The sequence below is a fragment of the Triticum aestivum genome, chromosome 3B (assembly GCF_018294505.1).
Source record: "Triticum aestivum cultivar Chinese Spring chromosome 3B, IWGSC CS RefSeq v2.1, whole genome shotgun sequence".
Taxonomy (NCBI): Eukaryota; Viridiplantae; Streptophyta; class Magnoliopsida; order Poales; family Poaceae; genus Triticum; species Triticum aestivum.
In genome coordinates, this window is record NC_057801.1 from 361281510 (window position 1) to 361303135 (window position 21626).

The window sequence follows — 21626 nt, forward strand, 5'->3', positions numbered from 1 at the left end:
ACATGGACAGAGATTATAGAGAAGAGCCGTCTAAACCGTTGCACATGTCCTTATGCTAGTTTCGATGCATTGGTGCTTAGAGCAACTTCAATGGAGCGACCCATTTCGTCCGCCGTCGTCCGTTTGGGTCGGCGCGGACAGAAAAGTCGACCCAACGCGCCGACCCAAACGGACGCGCATCCGCTTTCATCCGCTTGCCGGCCCATTCCCGGCCCTTTTTGAGCCGGATCTGCGTCAGCGCGGACACAAGACGGACGCGCGCGCGCTCGCCCTCTCTTCTCCCCGTGCGCGCACAACCTCCACCGCCTGCTTCGTCGCCGACGCCGCCGGCCATTTTTTTCCGATGAAAAAGATACATAGATAGGTCTTGCGTACACAAATAAAAGAAAAAATCAACTACTCGTCGGTTTCCAACTCTGACTCGGTAATGTCCTCCTCCGACGTCTGAATATAGGCGTCAGCAGCCTGCTTGTCCGCGAAGTCCCACCCTGATGTTTCCCGTAGCTGTTGGGGAACGTTGCAGAAAACAAAAATTTTCCTACTCGTTTCACCAAGATCATCTAGGAGTTCATCTAGCAACGAGTGATTAGATGCATCTACATACCTTTGTAGATCGCGCACGGAAGCGTTCAAAAGAACGGTGATGATGTAGTCGTACTCGACGTGATCCAAATCACCGATGACCAGCGCCGAACGGACGGCACCTCCGCGTTCAACACACGTACGGAACAGCCACATCTCCTCCTTCTTGATCCAGCAAGGGAGGGAGGAGAGGTTGAGGGAGATTGCACCAGCGGCAGCACGACGGCGTGGTGTTGATGGAGCTGCAGTACTCCGGCAGAGCTTCGCTAAGCACTATGGAGGTGGAGGAGGTGTTGGGGAGGGAGAAGGAGGCAACCAAAGGCCAAGGCGTTCAGGTATGAAGTCCCTCCTCTCCCCCACTATATATAGGAGGGCCAAGGGGGGGTGGCCGGCCCTAGGAGATCCAATCTCCTAGGGGGTGCGGCGGCCAAGGGGGGTTTCCCTCCCCCCCAAGGCACCTAGGAGGTGCCTTCCCCTCCTAGGACTCTTTCCCCCTTAAACCCTAGGCGCATGGGCCTATGTGGGGCTGGTGCCCTTGGCCCATTAGGCCAAGGCGCACCCCCTACAGCCCATGTGGCCCCCCGGGACAGGTGGACCCACCCGGTGGACCCCCGGGACCTTTCCGGTGGTCCCGGTACAATACCGATAACCCCGAAACTTGTCCCGATGCCCGAAACAGGACTTCCCATATATAAATCTTTACCTCCGGACCATTCCGGAACTCCTCGTGACGTCCGGGATCTCATCCGGGACTCCGAACAACATTCGGGTTACTGCATATACATATCCCTACAACCCTAGCGTAACCGAACCTTAAGTGTGTAGACCCTACGGGTTCGGGAGACAAGCAGACATGACCGAGACGACTCTCCGGTCAATAACCAACAGCGGGATCTGGATACCCATGTTGGCTCCCACATGCTCCACGATGATCTCATCGGATGAACCACGATGTCGAGGATTCAATCAACCCCGTACGCTATTCCCTTTGTCTATCGATATGTTACTTGCCCGAGATTCGATCGTCGGTATCCCAATACCTCGTTCAATCTCGTTACCAGCAAGTCACTTTACTCGTACCGTAATGCATGATCCCGTGACCAGACACTTGGTCACTCTGAGCTCATTATGATGATGCATTATCGAGTGGGCCCAGTGATACCTCTCCGTCATACGGAGTGACAAATCCCAGGCTTGATCCATGTCACCCAACAGACACTTTCGGAGATACCCGTAGTCTACCTTTATAGTCACCCAGTTACGTTGTGACGTTTGGCATACCCAAAGCACTCCTACGGTATCCGGGAGTTACACGATCTCATGGTCTAAGGAAAAGATACTTTGACATTGGAAAACTCTAGCAAACGAACTATACGATCTTGTGCTATGTTTAGGATTGGGTCTTGTTCATCACATCATTCTCCCAATGATGTGATCTCGTTATCAATGACATCCAGTGTCCATAGTCAGGAAACCATGACTATCTGTTGATCAACGAGCTAGTCAACTAGAGGCTCACTAGGGACATGTTGGTGTCTGTTATTCACACATGTATTACGATTTCTGGATAACACAATTATAGCATGAATAAAGACAATTATCATGAACAAGGAAATATAATAATAATGCTTTTATTATTGCCTCTAGGGCATATTTCCAACAGTAGCTTCATTCTCAAGTGATCGGCCTGCTTCAGCGCATGCTTGCCCTCCCGATAGGCGGCTCGCTCCGTCCTCCTCGTCTTCCTCTCCGTCCTTCTCTGCTCATAAAACTAACGTTCGTCGATGATGTCCTGCGGGAAGCGTTCGCGCCACATCAGCAAGGCTTGCATGTCCATCTCGGCGATGGCGAGGCGACGCTGCCGCCTCCGGTGGATGCGACGGTCCTCGTCAGTGAAAAGCCGCGGGAGAGGCGTCAGATCATGCGCCCGCTGGCTCGACACGTCAGGAAAATTCATCTCCCAACTAAGCCGCCGGAGGCGCCACGCCGCCGCGTCGTACGCGCAGGCCGCCTGCTCTGCGGTGTCGAAGGTGCCGACGATGAGGCATTTCTCGCCAAACCAGAACTCGACGGAGAAGGCGGCGGAGGGGCGCTCGCGGAATCCGCGCAAATCCGAAGCACCGAGGATGCGCATCGACATGGTGGCGCACAGGCGGCGAGGCTAGTGAGAGGGGGCGAGACGAGTGTGGCGGCGGACTGGGAGGGGGCGAGAGTGCCTTCTTATAACGAGCGCTGGTCACGGCGTGCCAAAACAAGCGCGCAAACATTTCTCGCGCTCTGGAGCTCCAAAGCCAGCGCGCGCTATGTCGATTTTTCCCCGCGCGCGTGAACCTTTCCCGCGCTGGCATGGCCGCTGGCATGATCGAAAAGCGCGCGCGGTCATGAAATGGGTCGGCGCGTTGGGCGCGTTGCCGACCCAAATCTAAAAGAGGGCGGACGCCGGGTGGGCGGCCGACCCAAACGGACAAAAAGCGGACAAAAGCGTCGTCCGTTTGGGCCGGCCCATTGGAGTTGCTCTTACATGAGATGCTAAGCACATTAAAAACTTTAGCAACTAAAGCCCCCAGTGACATAGGTGTTTAACTTATTGGTGCTAAGCATCCTTCATTTAATGATTTACAATTAAGATTCTTCATGCATTGGTGGGATCCTTCCAATTTAAGTGTTTTGACTAGATTTTCGCACTTGGTAATATTTATTTTTGGGATCACTACACTCATTTCTTTCCTCTTAGTTACCTTGGCACATCAGATTTTTTGCCTACATAACAGTTTTAGCATTTGTATAAGGTGGAGCATTGAAAAGGACCTTATATACCTTACCTACTTCCTTCCTTCCCGCATGTTGGGGACAGGATTTTTTGGGATTGTATTTGAGCCAAGGCGAGGGGATACCATCTGTGCAGAGGGGATACCATGTGTGCAGGTTGGGTTTTGAGCATGCTTGTCATCTCTATCTCCGTCTCCTGCAATTTCTCCAACTACAACCATACATATCTTATACTAATATTTCCTTTCCTTTATACGGAGCGGAGGGCACATGAGAAACGTAACTAGCAAAAAAGAAATTGAAGGGAAGAAAGAGACGTGGCTGCTCGGACCTCGAATCCATCCCATTAAGGGTCCGGTCATTTTGCTATTAAACAATTAATTAATTAGTGATGGTAACGCTTGGCAGCTAAACGCCCTCTATGATTTACCATACGTATACTCCCATTAGTTAAAAGTAGTACAACTTGATTGCGATTTCAACGGATGTGCCAACCAATTATAGTTACTAGTAGAATGCTCGTGCGTTGCCATGAGCCTTGTAACATTTTTTTTCTGGTTGCGTATATATATATAGGGAAAATATAGTTACCACCATCTTTTAGGCCGTTGGATGCTTGTAGATACGTGCTTCTCTAAACGGGTCGTGGGTGTGAAGCTACTGCCGTTTTCCAGAATCCAACCCAATAACGTACCGAACTTCCCTTGTTTTGTGCCTTCAAATTTGAGAGCCAGTAGATCATTTATCCTCTTATTTTCCAACCTTCCGCACATGACACTGCCATACGCGTGGCTGCCGCCGTCGTCCCACCAATCGATGTGAATCAGATGCTTTTCACAAGCTAATGCATGAACTAGTAATCGACGGATATGTATTGCTAGTGGTGTTAAACCGCGGGGTTGCATGGTGTTGAAGATGTATGCATGGCCTGGCGGCCCACTATGCATACGCCGTCGCCGGATCCGAGGGCAAGGTGAACCAGAGGTTGGATCAAATTAGTCTATTTTACCATATAAGCATCTTTGTTAATTCATTGTCTTCCTAGTTCACATTTTCCTTTTTCACGGCCAAACAATGGTACCACGATGTGCTCTCTAATAGACATGACCTGATCCTTCCGCTCTCTCTCCTTCCGAGGTGCTGTAATAACAGCTTGCGCATCTGCGAGTATTTTGGTTACATGAAACGCCGCTTGGATTGGTTGCATGCATGGACGTTTCAGGGTATTGATTGATGAAACAAGTGAGATGTGTAGTTAATTGATAATTTGTGTCCTATTTTTGTTTGATATACTTTCTTTTTGTAAATCTGCAGGTACGCATTTGCTGACTACACGTCGTACGGTAGAGTAATCGTGCCCCGGCGTCCCGAGATGGAGAAGGTGCCATTAATTTTCTTGGTAATGAGGCCAGCCGCGCACACTTGTGACTGCACCAGCACGGGGGCGCTGCTGCATATACTACCTACGGGTATCTGCATCGGCCGCTGCGAGGACGCTCTTGTATGAAGGCACACCGCAACCACAACGACGGATGGAAGGATGCAACATAGTTACTCGCACAACTCCATGGATGAGAACATGTAGTCACATGCATGGATAGCTGACACCACATTTCCCTGCATCATCTACGTACAAGATTTGTACTTCACAAAATTAATCGATCAAACGTACAAATATATATGCTCTGTCTTTAACTGAAGGCTGTACACATTTCATACTCTCTTTTCTCAAAAATGGATTGACAGACGGTCACCTATACATCATTTTGGCCGGCCGGCCACGTGCATGTACGTTGCGATATACTATACAATCAATACTACGTAATTCCTTTCTAAAATACTATATACTCCATTTTTTTGTAAGAATCCATATCACATACTCTTCGTTGGACACTTAGAAACTTGAGATGTCAACACATACTTCATCTATGCTCGCGGCCCATCACACATTCTTATACAATATACTCCATACTCTCCATACTTTTTGTTTTCAAATACGGTATACTCCATACTCCATACTCCTTACTCCATATATACTTTTTATTTCCAAATACAGTATACTCCATACTTTTTATTTTTGAATACAGTATACACCATACTCTTTTTTTGGAGGGACCATACTCTTTTATTGAATATACTCCATACACTCTTACAATGATACATACTCAGTGTTGTATATGCATTATTTTTGGAGATACTCTTTTTTCTAGATACTTCATTTTTGGTAGTATATATACTCACTTTCATTTGGAGATGTTCCTTTCTGTAGTATGTATACTGTTACATGGAAACACTCCATTCTCCGTTGTTGAAGTATATATACCCAAATAAAAAAAGTACTCCATACTCTTATTTCCAAAAGCATATACGCTCCATATATACTCTAGTTAAAAATGTGTATATACCCCCACTCCTTTTTTTGCGAAGTATATGTCCCACTTCTTTTTTTTACGAAGTATATACCCCCAGTCCAACGAAGGGGCAAATGCACATATTTGGAAAAGGTGCATACGCTCAAAAGGAGTATATGCGCTCCTGTTGAAAAGATGTGTATACACTCTTCCATTTAATAACTACTCGTTAGTTAGCTAGCTTGTCATGCGTGCTTATCCACTCGGTGAATTGCTGCAAAAAGCCGGCTCATAATCAGGAAGGCGTTCAACAAACACCATCTTATCTGATCAAATGCACGTGAGGTAATAGCACCCCAGGTACCCTAACTTGCACCCAATGTGATGATCTAGTCCCAAACTTGCAAAACTAGACCAACTCATACCCCAACTTGCAACCAATGTGATGTTTTAGTCCCAGGCCAATCACAGCTCGCCAATTGGCTGCCAAGTGGCCGGGCCGGTCAGCGCCTGTAGTTTTGCACAAACCCCCCTGCCGTTTCACTCATTCAACCCGCAGTACCCCCCACCTGAATTAAAGTCGAAGGAATCGAGTTCATGTCCGCTCTGCTGGTCCACTCGTTCCCCATCTGCCCCCTTGCCCCCGCGGCTCCAGCATCAGCTTATCCACGCCGACAGCAAGCTCGCCGCCGCCGTCCAGCTCACCGCCGCCGTCCAGGTCGCCTCCATGGTATCTTGGAGTGACGGATCGAGCTCGTCCTCCGACGGCTACTCTGTGACAAGTGAGGTTAGTTCTTGGCTATGTCTCTGGCAGATAGGGATTGAGCAGAAATGTATGTTCTTGAGTAGCAAAAATGTATGTTTGGTGACAAGAATATGTTGTATGTAGGCTCCTGCTCCTGCCACCATTTTCTGCTCTGAGTGGACAGGCCTTGCTCCAGATATTGCAGCTAGATGTGAACACCAGTGTGTGTGTGAGAAGTTTGTGTGCTTTGAATCAGTTGACAGTGGAAGGAGGTATCTTGCTTGTGCTCAAAAGGTAAGTAGATCTACCAAACTTGCAATGTGTCATGTAAATGTGGAGGAGTTCATTTGATCTGTATAATAGTGTGCCATGTAAATGTGGAGGAGTGCATTTTCAGTTAAGAGCATCTAGTTTGTGAACTTAAATTAATCCTTTAGTTAACAACATCTTGTTAGTGAACTTAAGTGAATTTCAAATGAACTAACAGAACTTAACTTAACTTAACTTAATTGAAATGAAATAACAGAATTTAAATGAAATAACAGAACTTAACTGAATTAGAATGAAATAGCTGAACTTAACTGAAATTAACTGAATTCAAATGAATGACTGAATTTAACTGAATCCAAATCAAATGAACTAACTGAATTCTATCTTATTTGTTAGGAAATACCTAAATGCAAGTTTGTGGAGTGGATTGACCCTGAATGGCCAGACACTCTGAAGATGAGTTTAGCCAGGGTTTGGGCCATGTATGATGATGAGGTAAAGCTGAGGCTCAGGGAAAGTGTAGTTCTTGCTGAAGAAAATTTTAGGGTTGTGAAAGAGAAGGAAAAGATGGCAAATGATCTGAGGTTTTTTAAACTAGATTTTGCTAAGATGGTGGGTGACAAGGAGCAGGCAGTTACTGAATTGGGCAATGCAAGACTTGCTCTTTCTGACCTAAAGGAAGAGCTTCAGAAGAAGAAGATGGCTGATAAATCTACCACTAGCATTCATCAGGTTGTGAGGGCTAAGGCAGAGAAAGAGATGGATGAGATGAAACAACAGATGGAGAGCATGAAGGAAGAGTTGGACAAAGTGGTGTCACAGAGGGATGAGCTGAAGAAGGAGAAGAAGAAACTAGAGTACATGATTGGTGATCTATTCAGGCACAAGGAGGAGACCAAGAGCAAGATAAGGAGGCTGAAGGAGATCTTAGATGAATCTGAGTAATTCATTGTTGGTGCAAGTTGTATTAGACTGAATTTGTATGAGTACCCAGGTTATGTTGTTGCAAGTTGTATTAGACTGAATTCGCTTTTAGTTAAGTGAATTTGTATGACTGCCCCAAGTTAAGTGAATTTGCAAGTTGTATTTCATTTGCTTTTAGTAAACTGAATTTGCTTTTAGTTAACTGAATTTGCTTTTAGTTAACTGAATTTGTGTGACTTACTGAATGACCAGTTCAGTGAAGATTCAGTTACATGCAAACTCTAGTAAAAATGTCCAGAATTGGAACTAACAGAGAATAAGTAGTATAGATTTAGTACATTGCACTAAGAGTTAACTGACTCATACATAGATAGAACACTGACTCATATATAGATAAAACTCTGACTCATACATAGATAAACCACACTCAGTCACAAACATAGATAAAACACTCACTCATACATAGATAGACTTGCATTGACATGCAGTGCATTCATACTTAGATAGAAGAGCTAGGAGCAATGGGGTGTTTAAGAGCTCATTCATCTGGGTAGAGGATCCTACTCCACCTCAGCCTAGTGCACTGAAAAGGATGGAGATTAGCCCTCCTCCTTGCCCAGTAGATGATATCATCATCAGTGGGGTTTGATCCAGGTGGGAATGCCTCCAGGAACTGTTGTACATCCTTGCGGTTGCGTGCTGCAAGGATCCTCTCTGCCAGCTGCCTTCTTTGCAACCTTCTTGCCTCTCTACACCTAGCTCCACTGGGTACCTCTTCTGCATCTACTACCTCTCCAGGATCCATTGGGTTCTCTCTTGCGGCTGGGGGGAGAAGTGAGAGATTTGGCTTTGACTGGTGTTTGTGCCATTTGGTGTGCTTTATATAGAATTAAGAGGGGTGGGTGGTAGGTAGGCAGAGGTAAATATGGTAGGTGGGCAGAGGTAGCCCATTGTTGTGTGCTAATTTTAGGCACGAAAATAATAACAAGCCAATTTAGTTAGTGGCTAATATTAGTTAATTGGTAAATTTAGCTAATTTGTATTCAGTAACTACGACTGAATTGGTATTCAGTAAGTTTAACTTAATTTAGCTAATTTCTTTCAGTAAACTCATTCTAACTGAATTTGTATTTGTATCAGTTTGCTTAACTGAATTTCTTTTAGTAAACTCATTTTAACAGCAAGATTTCTTAGCAGCATATACAACTACCAACAGCAACAACAACATAATTAGATGGCAACAGTTGCAGCATAAGTTCAACCCAAAAGTAGTTCAAACCAGCCCATTCGAAACTACAAATAACTTATGTGCTACCAATATACGAAGCACACCTAACTACTAACTGATATGCTAACTTATATGCTACTCAGCATACCTAACTACATTCTGCAGTCTTCAGTTCTTCATTTCTGGAGCTCCTTCAGACGCTGGGACCGGCGCACCTCCCCTGCAAGTGGAATCTTCGTCGGCTTCTTCCTCTTCTTGGAGGCATCTCGTGCTTGCCCGTCCACCACCTCCGTCAGCACGTCCTCCAGCACCTCCTTCTTGACAAAGTCAGGCATCTCTGGCAGCAGGTCCACGTCAATGGGGCGGTGCCTGTCGCCCTCGTTGCCGGCGACGACGGGAGCCAGCATGACGACGTCATCCGGCTCGTCGTCAGATAGCAGCACTACCTCAATCTCCTCCTCGGCAGAGTCAGAGTCGGTGTCGTCGGAGAAGGATTCATCGTCGGAGTAGGCGGTGTTCACCGGCGCGGGGACGGCGAGGACGACGTCGTCGAGGCGCTGCATCCTGGAGGCAACGCGGAACGGATTCGGGTGCGGCGACGGTGTGGTGGCGGAGCGGTACATCCACCACCGCGCGCGCTGCCTCGGATCGTCCGACCGCGTCTCCGCCATTGCGAAGTGCAAGACCAGGACCGGAGCTACGCCAGGTGCGGGCATGGCGCGACGCTTCTCGTCGTCAGTCATGACCTTTACCAGGCCTAGCGTGTGGTGGAGGAGCATCTGGCCGGAGGGGAACCAGCGAGCTATCTCCTTCAGGTCCGCGCGGAGCGCATCGTCGTCGCCGGCCAGATCCTCGATGCCCCTCTGCCATGCGGGGGTCTTGTCCATGGCGCCGGCGGCGGTGTGGAGCTCGGCGACGAGGGTTTTCTTGGTGGAGCGGGGGGTGGCGGGGGCACCGAGGAGCGGGGGGTGGCGGGGGCACCGAGGAGCGAGCTGCGACGTGGGTGGACTGGGAGCTAGGTGGAGTGGCGTGGAGTTGAGCTAGTGGAGTTGAGTTGGTTGGCTTTAAAGCACTAGGAAACCGAATCGGCGGAGCGAACGAACTAGTGGAACGGTGGGTCTGCTTAACTACAGTGCGTGCTACCATCTGAACAAATCACTACTACTATCACACTGGCAATGCAGTTAGATTTGCTATTCACAGGTCCTGGGTTCGATACCCAGGACAAACATTTTTTTTTATAAACAACAGCACTATTGACTACAGTACTCACTTAACAGCAGCAAAATTCACTTCAGTTAACACCACATAATTCAGTTAAATTCAGTATATTGGTTTTTTTTCCAGTCAATAGCAGCAAAATTCACTTCAGTTAACACCACAAAATTCAGTTAAATTCAGTGAACAGCAAAATTCAGACATGTGGCAACATTCAGTGAAATTCAGACATGTGGCAACATTCAGTTAACTCCTAATTATAATATTTAATTACAAAAAGGGCACTGTATGCCATGGTTTGCCATCCAGAAATTAGGCAATATATGCCACAATTTGCCTTCAAAAAAGAGGGAATGTATGCCACAGTTTGACATAACAAAATAAGGCCAGTTTATGAGTTACATAAGTATAGGCCTTGTCAAAAAATGGTGGTTGACAACTGCCACTACATCAGGCAGCAGGAAAATCATCAGGAGGAGCATTTAGGTCAGGAATATGACTGGCAATGTCATCTCCAAACATTATCCACCATGCCCTCTCACCTGCTTGGCCTCCTCTCCCTCTGCCAGCACCTGCATTTGCTCCTCTCCCTCTGCCAGCACCTGGATTAGCTCCTCTCCCTCTCCCAGCACCTGCATTTGCTCCTCTCCCTCTGCTAGCACCTGGATTTGCTCCTCTCCCTCTCCCAACACCCGCACTTGCTCCCTCTCTTGACCCTGCATCTGCACTAGCACCTCTTCCTGGAGCTGAGACTGCACTTGCTCCCCTTCCTCTTCTTTCATTTGGATGTACCTCTCCTCTGCCTCTCCTTTTCTTTCCTCTTGCAATGTCAGCTTCAGTTCTTGCCCTTGTCTGCCTAGCAACATTCATTTCTGTAGTCACCCTGGGTTGTGGTATTTCAGCCCCAGCAGCAGCAACAAATGAAGAGAGCTCAGGCAGTGGGCCATGGACCCTTTGAGGAGGTCTTCTTACTCTTTCCCTGCTGGCCATGTTGAAAACCATGCTAGTTGGTGACTCAGTAGGATCCAGCCTAGGATCTGGCCTGTTTGGAAAGATGTTCTGCAAAGAAAAATGTTCAGATAAGCTCATTTTAGGGAGTTCATGCATTACAGCCAACTGTGCAAAATGAGATGCAGCAGAAGCATACCTGAAGAAATGATGGATCATCATAGTTATCATCAACAAGCTCTACTCCTTCTGCAACTAGTGCTTCCTGCCACCTGTAGTGCCCTTTCCTGTTGTGGTCAGCTCTGCCACAAATTGAGCAGTGCATTGTCACACCTTTTTTGTTCAAATATCTAACACCATTCCTGCTTCTCTTCTCTTCTGGTGTTTTCTTCCTGTTTTTCTTTGGCCTTCCCAACTGTTTAGTGAAAACTGGTGGATATACCTTGTCTCCATTCTGTTTCTCCCAATGCTTTGGATCTCTAAGTGGAACCAAAGTGTATCCATATGCTTTAAGATAATTCTCCACACTGTAGCATTCATGAACCATTGTCACTGGGTCAATTCTCTCCTCCCTGCAACATGCTATACTATGGCCACATGGTACTCCAGAGAGCTGCCATCTCCTGCAGTCACAAGTGTGCAAGCACAAGTCAACTGTATAGCTAGAGTTACCAGACTGAACTCTGAACAATTGCTGGCCAGCTTCAGAGACATGGCAATTAGCAGCAAACTCAGTGTTCTTGTCTAGTTTCTTCATGATCTTTGGGCATATTCTCTGCCCTGCCCACTTCTCTATGGCCTCCCTCTGTTTACTCACTAGCCTTTGCATTATCTTGTAAAAAATGTATTCCAGCATGGAGAGTACTGGCATCTCTCTGCCCTCCAGAATATAGCTATTAAATACTTCAGAGTTATTGTTCAGCAGAATATCACACTTGGGAAAAACACTAAAAAATGATTTACACCATGTCTTTGGATCTAGTCTCTCAGTCCAATGGAAGGCAGCTGCACTGTGGGAATCCATTTTCTCACAGTTTTGGCTCCACTTAACCCTGTTTGGTGCTCTTGCAATGGCCCACAGATCTTGCTTCAGTTGCTCTCCTTTGTGCTTCTCATTGAAATTCTGATAAATATGCCTAACACAAAACCTATGCTCAGCATCTGGCCAGATTTTTTGCACAGCATTGATCAAACCTTTCTGCTTGTCACTCATAATAGTGAAAGGAGCAGTATTTGTGATGTTAAGGTCATCTCTCAATGTAGTGAGAAACCACTCCCAAGAACTGGTGCACTCTACTTCTACCCAACCCATTGCAATGGGGAAAATGCAGTCATTTGGATCAATACCCACTGCACTAAGCAACACTCCTTTAAACCTATTTTTCATGTGACAACCATCAATGAAAATAATAGGCCTGCATCCCTTGAGCCAACCCCTTTTGCATGCATCATAAGACCAATATAGAGTTTTCAGACATTTCCTGCCCTGTGGGAAATCTATGTCTCTAACAACCTCAGTTGACAGAAGAAATGTAGACCCAGGGTTGGTATTCCTCAATTCATGACCATAGTCCCTAAGCCTACTGAACTGCTCTTCTTCATCACCATGGATCTCCTTAAGTGCTGCAGTTCTTGCCCTAGCTAGCTTCCATCTGTTAGGGGTGACATGAAATTCATTGGTGATCTTTCTTGAAAATGTACCTAGTGACATCTTCTCGTCATCTCTGAACTCATTTATGAAATACTTGCATAGGAATTTTGTTGTCAGTGACCTTATCTTCCATTTCTTCTGACATATATGTTCTCCATAGTAAGTCTTGATGACAAACCCCCCTGTCCTGTTGTCATTGCCAGCATACAGATACCATGGGCAACCATTTTCACAAACTGCTTCAAGTCTCCTCTTGTCATTCTTTAACTTCTTGATCTGCACTCTGTTTCTAATTGAATATGCAGTCAGTGCATGTCTTAACTCAACCACATCAGCAAATACCATCCCTACTTTAAACACAGGGCAAATCATGTCCACCTTTGCATTGAAAGCTTTAAACTTGTACCTAAGTTCATCTGCTTCTTCAGTTGATAGGTTGAGATCTTCATCCTCAAGGAAATATTCAGGCTCCACATCATCCTCATCCTGATCTGCTTCTTCATCAACATCAAAGTCAATGTTGTCATCATACAGATCATCATCACCATCATCTATGTCATAGTCACTGTCACTGAAATCAGAATCTGATACAACTACATCTTCAATAACTGTTTCTCCATCTTCAGTTAGCATGTTCTGCTCAGCACCCTCCGTAAGCAAACTCTGTGGGTCTGTTCCAATTGGTGCAATATCTAACAAGGGATCTTCAGTTAGCATGTTCTGCTCAGCACCCTCAATAAGCAAATTCTCTGGGTCTGTTCCATTTGCTGCAATCTCTGACAAAGGATCTTCTACAAAGACTGAAACTAGGCTATGGGAAGGGGATGCACTTGCTGCTTCAAAACTTGTGCACACCAAGTCAGACCTAAAGTTGCTGATGAAATCTGTATGGTCAACCTGCACTACAAGCACCTTATGCTCAGCACTGGCTCTGATCATATGCTGCACATCCTCATCACTGCTAATTCTGATCAACCCATCTGAGATTGGTTTATTTGGTTTGCTGAAGTAGATGATGTGCTCACTCACAGGATATCCCAACCAAGCCAAGTGTTGTTCAAGGAATGCATAACATAAAGTGCCAGAGTCAACAAAGTCTAACACCTCAACAGAAGGGCTCCAGTACTCCAGGTTTGTGATTAGGCCACAGAAAATTCCACCATGCTCAAGTTCCAGTGTAAAAAATGGACTGTCCACCTTTTCTCCATTTGCTGCATCACACACTGTTTTCAATACAAAGATGCATCAGTTCATAAACAAATAGTCAGTTAACTGAATATTCAGTTAACTGAATAAATTAGTCAATTGCATAACATACTTGAACAACAGTAAAAGATTAACTGAACCATGATCAAGTTCCAGTGTAAAGGATTCAGTTAACTACAGTTGTTCACCAGACGAGCAGAATACAGGCTACAACAGCAAGATAAGGCATTAACATCTAACTTGTCCGCCATAAACCCTAGCTATCGTGTCGAACCCAAACCTAAATTCATCGGCTGAAACCCTAGCTTCACTTCGCAATACATGACCCTACTCAAACCCAAACCTAAATTCATCGGCTGAAACCCTAGCTTCACTTCGCAATACATGACCCTACTCAAATCACACCACTAGACGACCCCGATTCGAGCACAAATGTACGAGATTCGAGCTGCAAACGGTGGGGCGACGAGCTCAGAGCTCAGAGGAGTAAAGCAGAGGAGAGGAGAGGGAGGAAAAGAAAACAGAGAGACGGGGCGTCGAGCTCACAGTAATCAGGAGGGAATGCTCCGAACGGCCGGACGAGATGAGCAGATGCCGGTGCCTCCACGCCGCCGTTTGCCGGCGGCAACGACGCCTGGGACGCTGACGTCACCATCGCCCCGCCAGCCCGTGAGCTCTGTCGCCCCGACAGCGACCAAGTGAACCCTCTCGAACGGACGTCAACTGGAATCCGACAGATTTAATTCAGGTGGGGGGCACTGCGGGTTGAATGAGTGAAACGGCAGGGGGGTTTGTGCAAAACTACAGGCGCTGACCGGCCCGGCCACTTGGCAGCCAATTGGCGAGCTGTGATTGGCCTGGGACTAAAACATCACATTGGTTGCAAGTTGGGGTATGAGTTGGTCTAGTTTTGCAAGTTTGGGACTAGATCATCACATTGGGTGCAAGTTAGGGTACCTGGGGTGCTATTACCTCAATGCACGTAGTATCTTCCCACCTAAAATTCAGGGCCTTGCTTTATCTATAAAAAACAATATTTTCTCTGCCTTGCTCTCGTGCAAAGTGGGTTAGCGGGTTTCTACCCGTGATCAGGCCACCGCGGAACGCTCTCTACCCTGTTAGTTTGGTGCTAAGAGAAGGGACACGTGGAGGACAAAGAGCTAGGGGTAACTACCATTGCTTATTCTGATCTTGGGATCAGAATAACTATTTGGATCACGACGGGCTCTAAAAGGAGCGCGAGCGGTGTTGCCGAACTCCCGCAACTGCAGCAAAAAAAAACACACCCATCCCCGATCTCATGACCACCAAACTCCTGCCCCGCCCGAGACCCACCTCCCCCGCGCCGCCACGCGACCTCCCCGACTCCCCAGCCGCCGCCCGACCTCCCGGGATCCCCCGCCGCCGCGGGACCTCCTGCACGCCCCGCCGCCGCGGGACCTCCTGCACGCCCCGCCGCCGCCTACCACAAACGTCGCCGTGGCCGGACCCCGCCTCCTGCAACCCCGCAGCAGGCCTCCTCCCGGGACCCAGCCGCCGGTCTCGTCGCGCGGACCTACCTTCCTACCCTGCCACCCTCCCACCCCCGCCCCCCTCCCCGGTGCTCCCCACCGGCGAGCCCGACGCCCAGCTCCGCTGCTCCCTACGACGGCCGTCTCTCCTGCTGCTCGTCACCGACCACGACGGAGCGACCAGGCAGAGATTTTGTAGCAGTCCGGGCTCTGAAAAATTGGCAGGTCGAGATATTCGTCCTCCGCCTGCGCGGATGCTGGCTACCGCAACATGGAGCAAGGGCCTCCCCGAGCAGCCTGCGGCTTCACCAACTACTGCGGAGCCGCACCGCAGCCGCTGCTGTTCACGGGTTCAGGACGATTCCAGCCATTAAAAAGTGGCTGCAGCTCGTCCGCAAGCTCACTGCCTCCACCCTGGTGCTCCGCCTCATCTTCCGAGGATGCACAAGTTCCGTGGACAAAATGGGACGAGCTGCAGTAGCATCCGTACTGCTACTAGTAATGCGATCTATAGTGAGGAAAGAAAATTAAGCTGAAAGTTCAGAGATCCCCCTGCTGAAAGTTCAGAAAGAAATAGACAGACAAAGTTGTACGTTTCATGATATGTGTGTGTGGTGAGTGGATAGGAAAAGAAAATGAAGTTGTGGTGGAGAAAGAAGCCAGCGCTTCTCACGTGGCCATCCACTTACTCCGCTTCTCAAGTACCATTATTATATATTCCGCAAAAAAAAGTACCATTATTACTCTTAATCTAACTTACTAAGGAGAATATACTTCTTTATAACTCGAGCCTAATGCAAAGAAATTGTATTGTAAGGAAAAACGTGCATGCATTAGTGCATGTGGTTTGTTGATGTAGTGCGTGCACTAGCTGTGTGTGCGTGTTAAAAACTAATAAAAATCAAGAGTTCTAAAAAAGTGTTATGGGTGTACAATTTTTCCCATGGATTTTCTACTTATTGAAAGAAGATAACCAACAAGATCAAATTAAAACAAAAGCAGCTCAATATTGGTAAAAACAACTTATACTTTTCAGCGTTGCTAAAAAAGCCCAAGAAGGTCAAATTAAAATAACTGAGCAGTTCGAATAATTTATAGAAAAGGATTTCCTCGGTTTCTAGAAGAAAAAAACCTAGAAGTTCAAATTTAAATAATGGAGCGGTTCGATGCTTATCAACAAAAAAAAGTTTTTCCTTGTTGCTAAAGAATAAAACCAATAAGTTTGAATGAAAATAATCGAGAAGATCAAATGTTTATAAAACAACTCATATTTTCCCTATTTCTACAAAACTAAAAGTAAGAAGTTCATATTTAAAAGAGAGAGCAGGTCGATGTTTATTAAAAGAATATGGATTTCCTGTTTCTTAAAATAATAACCAATCAGTTCAAATTAAAATAATAGAGGAGTTCGATGTTTACTATACAAAATAATGGGGGTTAGAAGTTACCTTAAAATGTCGGCATAGTTCAAATCTGAAACACATAACACTCCAACTACTGTGTGGAGTTTGTTTCATATGAGAATAAAAAAGGTAAAGTCTGGAACATTTGCTGCTAGAAGTTTGCACTGCTCGGGAATGTTCAAAAATTCTTGTAAAAGAGATTCATCATATATTTACATGTTTAAAATACAAAAAAATGTTGTTGTTTTTGGTATTTCAAAAGAAATATCTCTCAACCAATTACATTTTTTTAAATGGTCCACATGAAATATATTGTTGTTTTCGGAAATAGAAGTTCAAATTTAAATAACGGAGTGGTTTAATGTTTATTACAACACCAAGCTTTCAATTTTTTTTTGATTTTCCCTTGTTACTAAAAGAAAAAAATCAAGATGTTCAAATTAAAATAACGGATTAGTTCCATGTATACAAAAAACTCAAATTCACCACAATCCTAGGAATAATAATATTAGGATGTTCAATTCTTTTAAAAGCGTGCAATGTTTCTTTAAAAATATGTTTTTTTCATTTCCTAAGATAAAACTAAGAAATTCATATTAAAAAACACGAAGTTCGATGTGTATAAAAACTCAGATTTTTATAAACTGATAAAAAACCAACAAGTTTGAATTAAATTAACATACCAATTCAAAAAAGCCTAAAAACCCAAGAAGTCCAAATTATAAAAATAGAGAAATTCAATATTTATAAAAAAACTCAGGTTTTCCTTGTTACAAAAGAATAAAATGAAGAAGTTCAAATTAAAATAAGGGAGTAGTTTGATGTATACAGAAAACTCAAATGCTTCCCGTTTCTAGAAAAAAAGATTATGAAGTTCAATTTAGAAAAAAAAATTGATACTTATTTAAAAACATTTTTTTCGAAGAATACTTGGCCGAAGTTCAACGTGAAAATAGCGAGCAGTTCAACTACTATACGGAATGTGTTTTGGATGAGAATAAAATAATACAAAACTAAAAGCCTAAAATGTTTGTTGCAAGAAGTTCACGTGCTCCACGCTGCATGGTTCAAAATTTATATTACAAGACATCCAACCTTCAAGTACGTGTTTAAAAGGAGAGGAAAAAACAACAACATTTTTGTCATTTTTAAAATTTCTCTCAAACGGCAACGAATTTGTAACACGTGTCTATATTAAAAAAGTGGCTCCTATTCATAAGCTTTCCAATGGTATATTATATGCTACATTATGATGTATGGTTTAAAAGTTTTATGTGTATCAGTTAAAACACGTTTTTATGTATTGAAAAGACTCTTTTGAACCGTTATAAGTATGAAAAACTGATCAACACGTGAAAATTGCGTGTTTTCAACAACTGTCCATCGATATATCATTTGCTCAATTCCGGTAAGTGGTTGGGAGTTACGGGTAAAAAACAACACGTGAAAAACAGAGTGAAGTTAAAAAAGAACTGCTCTAGAAGTTCAACCTCTTGACGAAGTGCATTTTCGGAGACTTCTGTTTTTCCGATAAAGGCAGAACACATGATCTCAGAAGTTCTGGTTGATAACTGCCAGAAGTTCACGTACTACACGGTGTGCATTTTTTATAAAAAAAGAATGAAAATGCAAAGCCTAAAGTTTTGTTGCTAGAAGTTCAAGTGCTCGGCCCAAGAAAGTTAAAAAATTCATGTGAGAGAGGTTGAACAAAATACTCGACAGAAGTTCTAGGTCAAAACAACGAGAAGTTCGAGTACTGCAAGGAATGCATTTTAGGTGAGAATAAAAGTATAGAAAAATAAAAGCTTAAAAGGTATGTTGAAAGAAGTGGTAAACTGGACCCTAAAAACTCCTATTTTTAAAACGAAAGACCCATCACAAAATTATGGCGCAACGCTATGACGAGCGTTCTCACAGGCCGGCACCTCGATGCGTCCAGAGAAGTTCAAAAATTCTTGCAAGAGAGGTTCACCTTGTATTTCCATGTTCGATTTTTTCCGTATAAAAATCAAATACAATTCTTTACTCAAAAATATAAAAAGGTGAAGTTCATATTGAAATAATAGAGAAGTTCGGAGTTTATTAAAACCTAGGATTTACCTGTTCAAAAAATAAAAAACACAACACCATTTTTGTACTTTTAAAAACAACTCATAAACGAAAAAATGGTTCCTAGAAGTCCAAGTGCTCGGCGAGGAAAAGTTGAAAAATTCTTGTGAGAGAGGTTCACCGTGTGTTTAGATGTCCAAAATACATAAAAAGATGTTGTTTGTTGTGTTTTAAAACAATTCACTCAAACCAGAGAGAAGTTCAAAGTGATAACATCCAGAAGTTCACGTACTACATGGTATGCGTTTCGTATAAGAAAAATACAAATAAAGTGAAACAGAGTGAAGTTCAAATAGACTTGCCCCAGAAGTTCAACTACTTCACGCACTGTGAAAAATAACACGTCAAAAATAGCATGTTAAAAACAAAGTGAAGTTCAAACAGACATGTCCGAGAGGTTCAACTACTTCACGCAGTGCATTTCCATTCACGATGAAGGCAGAAATCATGATCTCGTCATTTTCTAATTTACTTCAAAACAACAGGAATATCATTTGTGTAAGTTCAAGTCCTCGGCCGGAGAAAGTTAAAAAAATATTGTGAGAGAGGTTTGTATAAAAAGAATATCATTTGTGTAACACTGACGAAAATGGATGGGGAAATTACAAACAAAAAATATGTCACAGAAGTCCAACGTGAAAACAGCGGGAAGTTCAACTACTACACTGAATGAATTTCACAAGAAAAACTTTTAAAACCATAGCGAGTATGAAAAAATGATCAACACGGAAAAGTTGCGTGTTTATAGAAGCTTTCCATTGGTATATCACTTGCTTAATTCCGGTGAGTGAATGAAGAGCTACGAGCAAAAAAGAGGACGTGAAAAACAGAGTGAAGTTCAGGTAGAAATGCCACAGAAGTTCAACTACTTCACGCGATGCATTTTCGACGAATCTGTTTCGCGATAAAGGCAGAACGAGTGATCTCGCCGTTTCTGAAATTACTTGAAAATGGCTGGGATTCAGAGAAAACCATCAACATGAAAAAGTTTCGCATTTTTCGTTTCTTTTTAACAGTATATTATTTGCCCCATTCCGATGAAGTTTATAAAAATTAAGGCGAAAATACATTTTTAGCCATTTTCAAAATCAATGTAAAACCGTAATCAATTTGGAGAAACAACATATACCAAAAAGTTTCGCATTTGTTCAGGCTTTCCAACGCCATATCATTTTCTACATTCGGACGTATGATCAAAAAAATAGATCGAAATATAGACTTGGTAGAACTTGTATCGTTTTCTAAATTACTCTTAAACCATTCAAAATTAGAAAAAAAATTCAACATGAGAAAAAAACGGATTTTGACAACCTTTCCAGCGCCATATCATTTGTCTCAATTGGATTAGGCGTTTAGAAATGGCAATGAAAATACGAACTCGGTTGTTTGGTTTGCAAAATTTTATGATTTTCCACATTACTCTTTAACCATGAGGAATTAGAAAAAACTTCCAGCATGTGAAAGGAGCGGTTTTAGAGCAGCTTCCCAACGCCATATTATTTACCTCATTCCAATAAATGGTTTAGAAATGCGATCGAAAATACAATTCATGTTTTTTGTATGAAGAAAAAACGGTTTTCAAAACTGCTCTTAAACCACTTACATTTTGCCAAAATTTTAAGTTGGGTCATGATACTGGTGTCCATAACTTTCCAACGGTATATCGCAAGCCCCATTTGGGCAAAGTTGACAGAAGTTCAACCTAGCACTAGGGGAAGTTCAGGTCGAACAACTCAGGCGGTAAAATTGCAAAAAACGTAATTCCATCACGACCCGAGAGCAAAATCCGCTAGCGAGCGAGATTTCTATTTAAAACCAGTATTTAGTCGCTAAAACATGTTTCTAGATTACACTAACATCATATAGAACACAACTAATCAGAATAATTCGCGGTAGAAGCCACGGTTGCAAAGATAGCCCGAAGGTCGGGTTCGTACAGAGGGAAGTTCAGGCGCGCGTACAAACAAAAATACGTCACAGAAGTTTAACGTAAAAACAACATGAAGTTCAACTGCTACGCTGAATGAATTTTAGATGAAAAACTTTTAAAATCATTGCGAGTATGAAAAAATGATCAACACGGGAAAGTTGCGTGTTTACAGAAGCTTTCCATCGGTATATCACTTGCTCAATTCCGGTGGGTGGATGGAGAGCTAGGAGCAGTGGATAGAGATATAGGAGAAAAAAAGCACGTGAAAAACAGAGTGAAGTTTAAGTACATGTGCCGAGAAGTTCAGGCTCTTCACGCGGTGCATTTTCGAAGAATCAGTTTCGCAATAAAGGTAAAACGAAGGATCCCGCCATTTTTGCAATTACTTGAAAATGGCTAAGAATCAGAGAAAACCATCAACATGAAAAAGTTTCGCATTTTCCGTAGCTTTTCAACGGTATATTATTTGCGCCATTCCGTTAAAGTTTGTAGAAATTATGCTGAAAATACGTTTTTTGTCATTTTCTAATTTGACTTAAAACTGCAAGGAATTTGGAGAAATAATAGATACGAAAAAGTTTCGCATTTCCTCAAGCTTTCCAACGCCGTATCATTTGTTGCATTCGGATGTATGGTTAAAAACTTATCTCGAAAATACGAACTCGGTGGAATTTGTACCATTTTCTGAATTACTTTTAAACTGTTCCAAATTAGAAAAATCTTTTAACATGAAAAAGTAGCGCATTTTCACAAGCTTTCCAATTCCATATCATTTGCCTCA

General features: G+C 43.8%; 1 protein-coding gene across 1 annotated transcript; it reads left to right on the forward strand.

Annotated features, from left to right (window-relative positions):
• Positions 1-6036: 6036 nt before the first annotated feature.
• On the forward strand, positions 6037-7662 carry LOC123067500 (uncharacterized). Its single transcript, XM_044490274.1, has 4 exons — positions 6037-6047; positions 6174-6489; positions 6592-6741; positions 7114-7662. Exons 1-4 carry the CDS (start codon positions 6037-6039, stop codon positions 7660-7662), a joined length of 1026 nt encoding a protein of 341 aa, XP_044346209.1.
• Positions 7663-21626: the final 13964 nt, after the last annotated feature.

Bases quoted from the DNA above. Each gene is read 5' to 3' on its own strand.
- LOC123067500 (XM_044490274.1), top strand. The intron at 6,490-6,591 runs GTTAGTTCTTGG...TGTTGTATGTAG, and splicing joins GCTACTCTGTGACAAGTGAG to GCTCCTGCTCCTGCCACCAT. The intron at 6,742-7,113 runs GTAAGTAGATCT...CTTATTTGTTAG, and splicing joins ATCTTGCTTGTGCTCAAAAG to GAAATACCTAAATGCAAGTT.